This window comes from Idiotropiscis lumnitzeri, chromosome 20, assembly GCF_059441095.1.
Source record: "Idiotropiscis lumnitzeri isolate Australia: NSW breed Sydney's pygmy pipehorse chromosome 20, RoL_Ilum_1.0, whole genome shotgun sequence".
NCBI classification, from domain to species: Eukaryota; Metazoa; Chordata; class Actinopteri; order Syngnathiformes; family Syngnathidae; genus Idiotropiscis; species Idiotropiscis lumnitzeri.
In genome coordinates, this window is record NC_142410.1 from 1,404,183 (window position 1) to 1,416,135 (window position 11,953).

An 11,953-nucleotide genomic window follows, 5' to 3' on the forward strand; every position below is an offset into this window, starting at 1 on the left:
CACGCGCACCAAACAACGAACAGATATTACAGTAAAAAAAAACAAAAAAAAACAAAAAAAAAACAGATATTACAGTACGTTACCATAATGAAGAGTTTAATGAAAATCAAGTGAAGTCGGGTTTAATTTGTTATTCTTACAGATTGTGGCTTGACTACTTTTACAGCTCATGTACATCCAATCAGTAATGTTAACGATAGTGCATAAGTATTACTATAACTTGAAAAGACTTGTCAAAGTAATCAAACACCGCCCTCTTGTGGGTATAATAGGGTATTGGCGTTTTTAGACAACAGGACATAAACACAAGATGTAAGTGTTGCGTGAAAGCTAGCTAAAAACACTGGCTGCATCTTTAAATATTGTACCTTTCCTGTGCACGATTTCCGCAAATGCAAGCGGCTTCTTCTGTGGGGGCAGGATCAAGGCGTTTGGCAGAAGACTATGAAACACACGACGTAAGCAAACAAGCCGAGTTCCATTGTGTTTCCATGGAAGACTTGGGCCGGAAGTAGTAGCATTTTCGGAGTTTGTTGTGGGAAAACGACGCTTTGATGTTATCTGCGCTTGGCTGAAACCATTTCGTAAATGGAATTTCTCGGCGTAATAGAAATGAAGACGAACCCCCTTTTTTAAAATAGCCATGTTTATTTCCAGAAATAATACACTCGATATCGTGCATTTACATTCGAAATAAGAGCCTTTTGACTGATTTTGTAGTTTGAATAAACGTCCATTTCGAGGGAAGGAGATGCGCAACGTTGTCCTTGCTGACATAAAGGGATCTAATGGTCTTGGATTATGGCAACTAAGGATACAGAAGAGGTCCCCTGTTCTTCTGGCATTAACAGTAGGGATACTTTGAATCTTACTGCAAGCAGAGGACTGCACGGCCTCGGTCTCGGATACTTCCCTTCCCCAGCCGCCGCTAGGAGACTGCAATCTCTCCGAAATCGGGATCTGACACTAGGGGGTGCCCTGAAGAAAACAAAGGTATCTTGTTTCATAGAACGTCAACTGCATAACTGGTAATTCAATTAAAATGTCACTTTAAAATATGCACGCAAGATGGATGCAACGTAGTGCTTTTGTCATAATGAAACTCCTGAACTCACTTCAATATGGATTCATGGCACTCATATGCCACAGGATTGTGGTAAAACACTACTTTTAGTTATAAATAAAGTTTCCCACCAAGATGCCACAATATGGTGCCAAAGTAATATGCTAACCCATATGCAATTTTCCCGCAATTTGAAACAATTACATGTCAAGGGTTTAAATGTGTGATATCGTCAAAGTGCACAAGTTACCCCGTTTTTAGGGCTCCATTCAAATTAGCCTGTTTTTGGGTGGTAGCCCTGTCTCACTGATCTGAGACGGGGCTACCAGGTTGCTATTGGCTACTGTATGGCAGCACAGAGTTTGAAGAAAGTGAGACTCAATAAAAAATATTAAAATTTGATAATGATAATTTTAGTAATTGCGGCAGAAATTTATCACCAAGTTGTCGAATTTCACTTGTCATAGATCCATGCATGTAGGGCATGCCACACAGCACACACATTCAATTCCACTTGGTGCCATTTTAGAAAAAATATGAAGCCTGACAATGCAATTAGCTGATGTAGATAGGTTATTAGATAATTCTAATGTTTGCATCCCAAAACACTAGAGCTCTTGCTTAGCATTGTGCTTTGACAGAATAGTGTTTCCGCTTGCTCAGACAATTTTTGGAAGTAGGCTAATCTCGAAAAATAATTTTGTTGACTGTAATTTTTAGCTCGAGTAGGAACTCGATAGACCTAGTTGTCACAACCTACAAGCAATTTAAAAAGTAAATTTTTCATCATAACATGTTGCCTTAAAGCAGTGCTTCTCAATTCTTTTCTGTTATGCCTCCCCTAGCCAGAAGAAAGCAATTCGCGTCCCCACCCCACCACCCACTCTCCGCCGCAACTAAAAATAATAGCATTTTCGTTGCAAAATAAACCTACACCGTAGAGTTTATACTTACTGTGCACAATGGGCAATGAGAACGCAGCTGCCAACTACTGGAGATTATTGCAATTACACTTCATTGTAGTATGGCGGGGGAAAAAATCAGGTTCCCAGGGTCACACGCGCCCCAGGGGGGCCCGCCCCACTATTTGAGAAATTCTAAGCAGAGTTTTATTTAAAAAAAAAAAAAAAAAGTACTGTCATCTGTGCCATTTTACATAAAGTTGTCTAATTAAGCTTTTTTTCTTTCTGTTCTCCCAAGAAAACATTTGAGCCAAACATCAATGCTGTGAGGAAAAGCAAAGATGAGTAAGTGTTCATTATTAAGAACGTTTGCTTTGGGGTCCAATATAGTAATATTATTTTTTTTTGTCATGTTTTGTAACTGACTCTGGTCAAAAGCTAATTTCAATCAGAGAAGGCTTTGTGTATCCTTAAATGTAGTTTTGACACAAATTAAAAAAAAATTTCTTTACTTTTTTTCTACATCAACTTTTTGAGATATTTTTACTGTGTGTTTTCAGTTTGACTAATTACAGCTTGCTCAATACGTTTATAACCTGATGTGCTCGTGAAAAAAATGTGAGCAAATTTTGAATCAGCGCAAAATTTTTTTAAAAAGGTTTACTTGCATCTCTGATTGAAACATTTATCCATTCCTCCATTATCTACCGCTTATCCGGGGTTGGGTTGCGTAGGCAGCAGCTTCAGAAGGGAAGAACAGATTCCCCTCTCCCCAGCCACATCTTCCAACCCTTCCGTAGAGATCCCCAGATGTTCCCAGGCCAGCTGGGAAACATAGTCTCTCTAGCGTCTTCTGGGTCGTTCCCTGGGCTAGAACCTGCGGACTTCTTTTTGGCTCGCGGGATCACTAAAAGACCACCATTTTGTGAGCGAAGGTTTCGGGACGGAACATATGGTACCACGAGGTCAACGAGATAGGAAGGTGCTAAGCCGTGCAATATTTTAAAAGTAAGTAGCAGAACTTTAAAATCACATCTCAAGTGGACCGGAAGCCAATGCAAATTGGCTAATATCGGGGTAATATGATCAAACTTTCTCGTCTTAGTTAAGAGTCTAGCTGCTGCATTTTGAACTAACTGCAGACTTTTAATACTAGACATGGGGAGACCCGAGAGCAAAACGTTACAATAGTCGAGGCGAGATGTAACAAACACATGGATTAAGATTTCTGTGTCACACGTTGATAGAATTGGGCAAATTTTAGCAATGTTACGCAGATGAAAAAACGCAGTTCGAGTAATATTTTTAATGTGCATTTGAAATGACATAGTTGCGTCAAATATAACACCGAGATTTTTTGTTGAATCCTTTTGGGTAATATTACATTTATCGATACTCAGAGTGGTGTCTTTGAAAAGGTACCGATGACGCGCTGGTCCAATGATGAACATCTCGGTTTTATCTGAGTTAAGACGCAAAAAATTGAAAGACATCCATTGTTTAATTTCGGCAAGGCATGCCTCTAATTTATAGCAGTCGCGCGGATTCGTGAAATCCAACGGCATGGAAACTGCGTATCATCAGCATAACAGTGAAAACTAATGTTATATTTCCGTATAATATCACCAAGCGGTAGCATGTAGATGCTAAACAATAGAGGTCCAAGTACCGATCCCTGCGGAACTCCACATGTGATCTTACAAAGATCCGAAGTCGCATTGCCATGAATTACACGGTGTGTCCTCTCCGACAGATACGAATTAAACCAAGAAAGTGCTGAACCTGAAATGCCAACACACGTTTCAAGGCATTTTAATAATATCTTATGATCAACGGTATCAAAAGCGGCACTAAGATCGAGTAAGAGTAATATTGATGAGGTGTCGGCGTCCATAGCGATGAGAAGATCATTAGTAACTTTAGCAAGGGCCGTCTCAGTAGAGTGGTCGGCTCTAAAACCCGATTGGAAAGGTTCAAATTGATTATTAGCAGTCATATATTTATTAAGTTGTTGCGCTACGACTTTTTCAAGACTTTTTGCAATAAACGGAAGATTTGAAACCGGCCTATAGTTGTTGAGACTCTCTGGGTCAAGGTTTGGTTGCTTAAGTAACGGTCAGATAACGGCGGTCCTAAAAGCTGCTGGTACTATACCCGTGGTAAGCGATAGATTAATTATATTTAAAACAGACGGTCCTAGGGTCGTAAACAGTTCTTTAATTAGTTTGCCAGGAAGCGGATCGAGCACACAAGTTGTCGATTTTGCCGCACTAACCAATTTTGTTAGGCTTTCAAGAGATGTTTTTTTAAATTGACATAACGTTATCGGACAGTTATCAGCCCTAATGTCCCTATTAACACCATTTATCGCGGAATTCGACGGAATTTTAAGAACAGTGTCTTTAATCTCATCACGAATACACTCAATCTTCTGAGTAAAGAATTGCATAAAATCGTGAGCTGAATAGGAAGAGCTATCCGAGGTTGGTTGCTGTTGCGTTAGCATTGCTACGGTATCAAATAAATATTTAGGGTTGTTTTTATGTAAGACAATTAATCTAGAATAATAATTAGTTTTGGCTAGATCAAGCGCTTCTTTGTATGTTAGTAAACTATTGCACCATGCCTGACGGAAGACCTCAAGTTTGGTCGCACGCCATTTGCGCTCAAGCTTCCTACAAGACCGTTTCAGTATGCGCGTTTCCTCTGTAAGCCTCTTTGGACGAGTTTTAGTTTTTAAAGGTGCGACGGAGTCAAGCGCATTTAACAAAGCGACATTAAAGTTGTTTGTGAGATCGTCAATCGTACCAATATAATTAGGAAACAAAGCAGTTGCTAAAGGGAGTAGCTCAGAGAGCACAGCGGTGGTTGAGGAGCTAATGTTGCGGCTGCTATAGCTTTGATTATGGTCAGAACGATGACAATGAGCCAAGACTTCAAATTTGATAAAGAAATGGTCAGATATAGCACTGGTATATGGTAATACAATTATTTTTGAGGATGCTAAGCCTCGGGTTAATACCAAATCTAACGTGTTACCATTTATATGCGTTGCTTCATTTATTATTTGCGTGAAACCAAACATATCAATTATTGTCCGAAACGCCACGGTAAGTGGTTCAGACGGGAGATTCATATGAATGTTGAAGTCGCCCATGATAAGTATATTATACGCATGAGTTACTAAATCAGCTACAAATTCAGAAAATTCATCTAAAAAGCCTGAGTAAGAGCCAGGCGGACGACAAAGAACGGCAAGATAAAACGGCAGCGCGGCTGTGGATCGCATAATGAGAACTTCAAATGTTTTAAAGGAATTGCTAGGATGAGGACTAAGTTTTAGATTAGATTCGGAAATGAGGGCTACACCCCCGCCTTTCTTTTGAGGGCGCGCAACATGCGAGCTCACGAAGTTTGGAGGCGAAGCCTCATTTAGCGGTAAAAACTGATTCGGTTTTAACCAGGTCTCGCAAAGACCAATCATGTTAAGATTATGGTCTCTAATAAGGTCATTAACTAACAAGGCTTTCGATGAAAGCGATCTAAAATTTCAAAAACCGAGTTTCAGTAAAATAGTTCTAAGTTATTCCGCGCAACAAGACTCCTGGTCATAATATTAAGGAGATTGCCTTGCCTAGGTCCCGGATTGTACCTCGAGCAACTATAAACGCGGCGAGAATTTCCGACGGTCGGAATCCGATAGTTATTTACCAGCTTTCGAGTGCTATTATTTTGAGAGAACGGTTCGTCGTCGATAAAACAGACAGAGGAGGAATGCTTAAACCCATCATGTATTGCCACCTCAGTAGAAATTATATCAGTATGAGATGTAACAGCATATGGTATGTAACGCTCACATCTAGAAGAAAAGTTATGTGTGTTGTCTAAGTTTACAGACTCCATACCCTTCCTTACAGGCTCACTATTCGCCTGCAACCCGACCTGCTCGAATAGGAATAGTCATGGAAGGCTCAAACAATAATCTATGTTTCTAGAAAGAGTGATGGCGCCTTCCCAGTTAGGGTGAAGGCCGTCCATCCTCAGCAGGTCGGGTCGGCCCCAGAAAGAAGGCCAGTTATCTATAAACTGCAGTCCCTGCTCACTACAAAAACTTGCCAGCCACCGATTTAGCGAGAATAATCTACTAAACCTCATCATTGCCTCTCGCAGGCAAGAGGCCAGAGACAATTACTCGATGCCGACTCATCTTCCTGGCGAGATCACAAGTCCTTGCTATGTTTTTCTTTGTGATCTCTGATTGCTTCATCCTAGTGTCATTGGAGCCAACGTGTATCACTATATCTGAATAGCTAGCGTTGTTTGCACTGCGCTGGTGTCTAGGTGTCTTGCGCGCTAGCTCCATAAGATTAGCTTCTATGTCGGGTGCTCTGGCCCCAGGAATACACATTACTGTGGCTGGATTTTCAAGCTTAATGTTGCGGGTAATGGAGTCACCTATCACTAAAGTGCGGGAGCCATGAGACCGAGGTGGAATGGAACTGCTATGTGTCTTAACAGGCTCACCGCGATTAGCAAGCCGTTTACGGCCAATGCTAACCGGACTAGCAGGTTGGCTGCAACCCGTGCTAACAATCGTGTCCGCCACGTTTACGCTTACCACATTACTCTGCTCTAGCTGGCGGACACGTCCCTCTAGCAGGGAGACTCTTTCCATGAGAATGGTGCAAGTGTTGCATGTGGTGGTACACGAAACCATAGTTGCGTTTACTCGCCCGGTGGATGAAAGCGGAGGAACAGATGTCGCGCCGAAAGTGACGTCTGCCAGCAGTGACGTCAGTTTCAAATGCCTTCTCCAAGTCCAGAAAATGCATGTTGACTGGTTGAACAAACTTCCCCTACCGAAGGTGTAGAGTTGGTCCACTGGTCTACGGCTGGGACAAAAACCTCACTGCTCCTCCTGAAGTTGAGATTCAATCTCTCGATGGACTCTCCTTTCCAGCACAGCTGAAGAGACCTTACCAGGGAGGCTGAGGTGTGTTATTCCTCTGTAATAGGACCACACCCTGCTTCTTAAAAAGGGGGGAACACCTGTTTGTTTTTATTTTATGTTGCTTTAAGTTAAATAAAGCCACAACAGTTGCTCAATAAAACGTTTTGGTTCTTGTCTTATTTTGGAGCAATGAGCATTGATTCCACTATTACGTTATCTGTTTGTAATGCATAATCCTTAATAGTACATCAGAAAGTCTTTGCTATCGGGTGGAAACCTTGTATACCTATTTTTAACTAAAACGGACTAAAACCTTTTTGAGTTTTGGTCTAATAAATTTACAAAAACTAGGCTAAAACTTCTTTTTTTTTTTGCGTTTCCGTCGACTAAAACCGACTAAAACCTTTTCGAGTTTTTGTCGACTAAAACTAAAAGAAAAACTATCACGAATAGGAATGACTAAATCTGATGAAAATTAAGCATTTTCGTCCAAATGACTAAGAATAAATCTAAAATGCCTGCAAAAACAACACTGGTCTGCGGAGTTGAGGGGGTCTTGGAAGTATTTTCCTGACCTAATGGTACACTGCTTCCCCCTCCTGAGTTGCCGGATGGTGGACCAAAATTTCCTCAAAAATCCTTTTCCTTGGCCTCACCCAACACCTACGAGTTTTTGCCTCAGTCACTGACAAAACTGCATTCTGCTTGGCCAGCCGCGGTACCTGTCAACTGCCTCTGGACTCCCACATGCCAAAAAGGTCAGATAGAACTCTGTTCAGATTGACAGCATTCCTTACCACCAGTGGTTTTGGGGATTCCTTCCACGACAGGCACCGAACACCTTTCAGTCACAGCTCAGATCGGCTGCCTCGACAATGGAGGCACGAAACATGGTCCACTTGACTCAATGTCCGCTGCCTCCCCTGGGACGTGGGTAAACTTATGCGGGAAGTGTGTGTTGAAACTATTTCTGACGGGGGATTCTGCCTGACGTTCCCAGCAAACCCTCACAATACGTTTTGGTCTGCCGGGTCAAGCTGGCATCCTCCCCCACCATCCAAGCCAACACACCACCGGGTGGTGATCAGTTGACATCTCCCCTCTCTTCACCAAGTGTCCAAAACACGTGCCCGCGCATCAGATGATACAACTACTAAGTTGATTATCCAACTGGGGGCTTGGGTGTCCTGGTGCCAAGTGCACATATGGACACTCTTATGTTTGAACATGGTGTTTGGTATGAACAATCCGTGATGAGCACAGAAGCCCAGTAACAGAACATACCTGCTCGGCTAGGCAATTCCAGAGTGGAAGAGTGTCCAACTCCTCTCGAGAGGACTGGTACCAGAGCCCAAGTTTTGTGTTGAAGTGAGGCCAACTGTATAATGTCGCACACCAGCTCAGGCTTCTTTCCTGCTAGAGAGGTGACATTCCATGCCCCTAGAGCTAGTTCCTGTACCTGGTCCAGCTTACAAGGCACCCGACCCCCTTTGGCCACGTCCACAGGTGGTGAGCCCATGGGAAGTAGGACCTTTGTTGCCATTTTGTGCTGTGCCCGGCCGGGCACCATGGGTGCCAATGAGCCCCACCTCCAAGCCTGGCTCCAGAGGGTGCCAGGGCGGTTACCCGTGTCCGGACAAGAAAAAATGAAGTGCAATATTTTTGCTCATCTGGTCCCTCACCTAGGACCTGTTTGCCATGGGGTGACCCTGTCAAGGGGCATAAAGCCCCAGACAATTTAGCTCCTAGGATTATTTCCACATGCAAACCACTCCACCAAGGTAAAGTGACAGCTCATGAAAAGGTGGATTAAAGAGGAAGATTAAAACATTTTGTCAATATTTGTTGACCAGTGGCGGCACGGTGGCCGACTGGTTAGCACGATGGCCTCACAGTGAGAGACAGCATCGGTCGTGGGTTCCGACCATCCTGTGTGGAGTTTGCATGTTCTCCCCATGCCTGCGTGGGTTTCCTCCGGGTACTCCGGTTTCCTCCCACATTCCAAAAACATGCATGGTAGGCCGATTGAACACTCTAAATTGCCCCTAGGTATGAGTGTGAGCGTGGATGGTTGTTCGTCTATGTGTGCCCTGCAATTGGCTGGCAACCAGTTCAGGGTGTCCCCCGCCTACTGCCCGAAGACAGCTGGGATAGGCTCCAGCACCCCCCGCGACCCTAGTGAGGAGAAGCGGTATTGAAAATGGATGGATGGATGGATTTGTTCACCAGTGTAATAAGAATTTACCCACTTCAAATACTTCTAGTTGCAGATTCAAGGAAGAGATTCAAGTGACGCCAAAAAGAGAGCGCAAACAGAGAGACAACAGAAGAAGAGAAACCAGAGGCAGGAGAAAAGAGAAGCCACAGACAATTCAGTCTCACTCCATCTTTGAACAGGGTCCCGCTGACACGCTGCGGAAAACAGGTTCACGTGGATTATGTATAATGCAATGTTCTGTCTTCGTCACACGTTACATATTTTTAATCTTGCAGGCTGGGTTGCTGCTCCACAAGTGTGTGATGCCACCACCTTTCCTAAATGGAAACCTGTTAAGAAAGAGACGCAAGACTCTGATGATGAGGATGAACTACTCAGAATACTACAGAGAGATGACGTGAGTTAAGAGTTAAGTGTCACGAAATACATGCAAAGGCTTTGACTCGAACTATCTACTATGATCAAAGGGACTGTATCCTTTTTATTCTGGGTCATGGAGGACTTTGTAAGTCAATACATTTCTCTACCTCGCTTATCAAGACTGTTTTTTATTATTGTCTTCCTGTGTGTCCCCAGTTCATATGTGATCCGAATCTGAGCAATGACACAAAACTGAAACCTATCCAGTTACCTTTGTGTCAGACAAGCACAACATGTAAGAAAATCAACCTACAAACACCTTAATGTCGCGTAACTATGACATTATTTTACTCTGTTGTCTCTTATTGTTTTAAAGCAAGCCAAGAGAAGCCTCTTCTCAGATCATCACTCAGTGGAGCTCAGGTTAGAACAGGCCATAACAGAGACCAGCCATCTATAGTGGAGATACTGCAGGGTCTTTGCCTCTCTGGCAAAGAGGAGCTCTTCTTCATGCAGTTGCCGGACTTTATGCCTGTGAGAGCACAAAAAGCAGACCCCAGTCCTGAACCAAGATTTGAGAAAGTTGCCAAGGGCAAGAAGCCTCTGCATGGGAAAGCACAAGTGAGTGGGTATTCAGTAATTATTTGTTCTAAATGGAAGTTTTATGCACAAAGAAGACCAAATTGACACACATCTGCGAAAGTAGGTCGCTGAGCCATTTTGGATGCGTCGTGGAGAGCAGTCGAGGTGCCTCTGAACTTTGTTGTCCTGTTTTTCTTGAAATTGGTTGTTCTCATTTCCAACCTTTATCTTCATGGCAGGTTTTGGAAAATAGGTGACTGGGTTTGAGTGACAGGATATCATTTCCTTCCAGTTGGTGTCACTTCAGGTTCATGTTTCGCTGAAAGCGGTCATGAACCTGAGTGTAGCCCATAAGTGATCAAAAAAAAAACACTCAGGGCAATGGAATGGCAAAAACCATGGGGGGTTGGGCGCAGTATGATTAAACTTTGATCTCAACTAGCACAACTACCACTAAATATCAGGCCGCAAATGCCCCCCGGGCAGCATATTTGGGACTCCTGCTGTAAAAATTAAGTATTTGTTGCAGTTCTTCGTAAGTCAAAAACATTTTAAATAATCGTCCAATTAATCGGCAAACTGTAGTTTTTTTCTGCCAAAAATCAGCATCACCCTCAAAAAATTTTTTATCAGTCGTGCCCTATTATATATACTATTTTTCACTACTCATTCATAAATTGCTGTGTCTGTCCTTGCATCTCTCCAGGAGTCCCCGTCGGTGACGTGCTCACCTGTGCTGTCAGAATTCCCAGAGGGATTTCTGGGTAAACTGCAAATACGAAAGTCTGGAAAGGTGGAGATGAAGCTGGGTGATATTGTCATGGACATCACTGATGGTGCTGCTTTCTCTTTCCTCCAGGTAATTAAGTGTATAAAGGTAACAATGTTCAGTTTTCATTGACAATGTCAAAGAGGTATATAGACATAAAAAATAAATCATTTTTGTTTTGTTGTTTTCAGCAACTGGTGTCTGTAAATCTGTCCGACGGCAAGACCGGGGACATGATGGTGTTGGGGAACATCCAACATAAACTGGTTTTATCTCCAAATTTCCAAACTTTGTTGGAACAATCAACACAACGGCATCAAGAATCTTGATAATCTCATCAGCAGATGCGATCACAGACATTATTACATGAGTTTTGTTTTTCTACTTTTTGATCAATCTTTTTGGCAGGTTAATATCCTACCCTCAATAATCAACTGTCATTGCGACCACGTTTCCAACATTTATTTAAAAAAATTATATTGTTCGACAGTGTTTAAAAATGTTCATAATGTATTTTTTATTTTATCCAAGGTATTGTAATTGGTGCCATTACAGTAATTGTTTGAATTAGTACAAATAAGAATTTGAAGTTGTTTATCTGTGAGCTATTATTCCTCTGCTTTTTACTGACGATATTAGTTTTTGTTTCATTTTCAGTACCGGTATTGAGGTAAGTACATAAAAAATAAATAATTTGTAATTTTGGTATTTTGACACCAGTACCATAGTGTTATTTTTGTGTAAACTGGTTTCAGCCGTCCCCTTCTTTTTTATAATATACTGTAATGGCCTATCTAGACAGGGATTGCAACAAATAACGTGGCACTTATACAGAAAAAATAATGCACTGCCATTGTGGATTGTAATCTGGATTCATGATTTCTCCAAATTCACAACGTACTCTGCTAGCATTCATTGCCTATGCCCATTTTTTTGTTAATATCCCCTATTGATTGTCTTGATATTGTCCGTTTTTCAGATGTCTGCTTTTGTATTTCAGTACCCTTGCTTTTGACCATGTTCTGTACCGACAACAGTTTTTAATCAAGAAATGTTCAAATAAATGTTTGTTGTAAAGGTGTTACACAGCTCTTTCTGAGAATATAAC

At 42.1% G+C, this 11,953-nt stretch overlaps 1 protein-coding gene across 2 annotated transcripts; it reads left to right on the forward strand.

Moving 5' to 3' along the window:
* Positions 1 to 252: 252 nt before the first annotated feature.
* On the forward strand, positions 253 to 11,926 carry LOC148317031 (DNA-directed RNA polymerase III subunit RPC4). 2 transcript variants are annotated; one of them, XM_088283935.1, is made up of 9 exons: positions 253 to 458; positions 882 to 993; positions 2,264 to 2,310; positions 9,181 to 9,341; positions 9,410 to 9,531; positions 9,711 to 9,789; positions 9,871 to 10,115; positions 10,783 to 10,935; positions 11,037 to 11,926. In XM_088283935.1, the coding sequence occupies exons 1-9, from the start codon at positions 445 to 447 to the stop codon at positions 11,172 to 11,174; spliced, it is 1,071 nt and encodes a 356-aa protein (XP_088140061.1). In that variant the 5' UTR covers positions 253 to 444; the 3' UTR covers positions 11,175 to 11,926. The 2 variants fall into 2 exon arrangements, with proteins under 2 accessions (XP_088140061.1, XP_088140060.1); XM_088283934.1 differs by having other exon boundaries at positions 254 to 993.
* Positions 11,927 to 11,953: the final 27 nt, after the last annotated feature.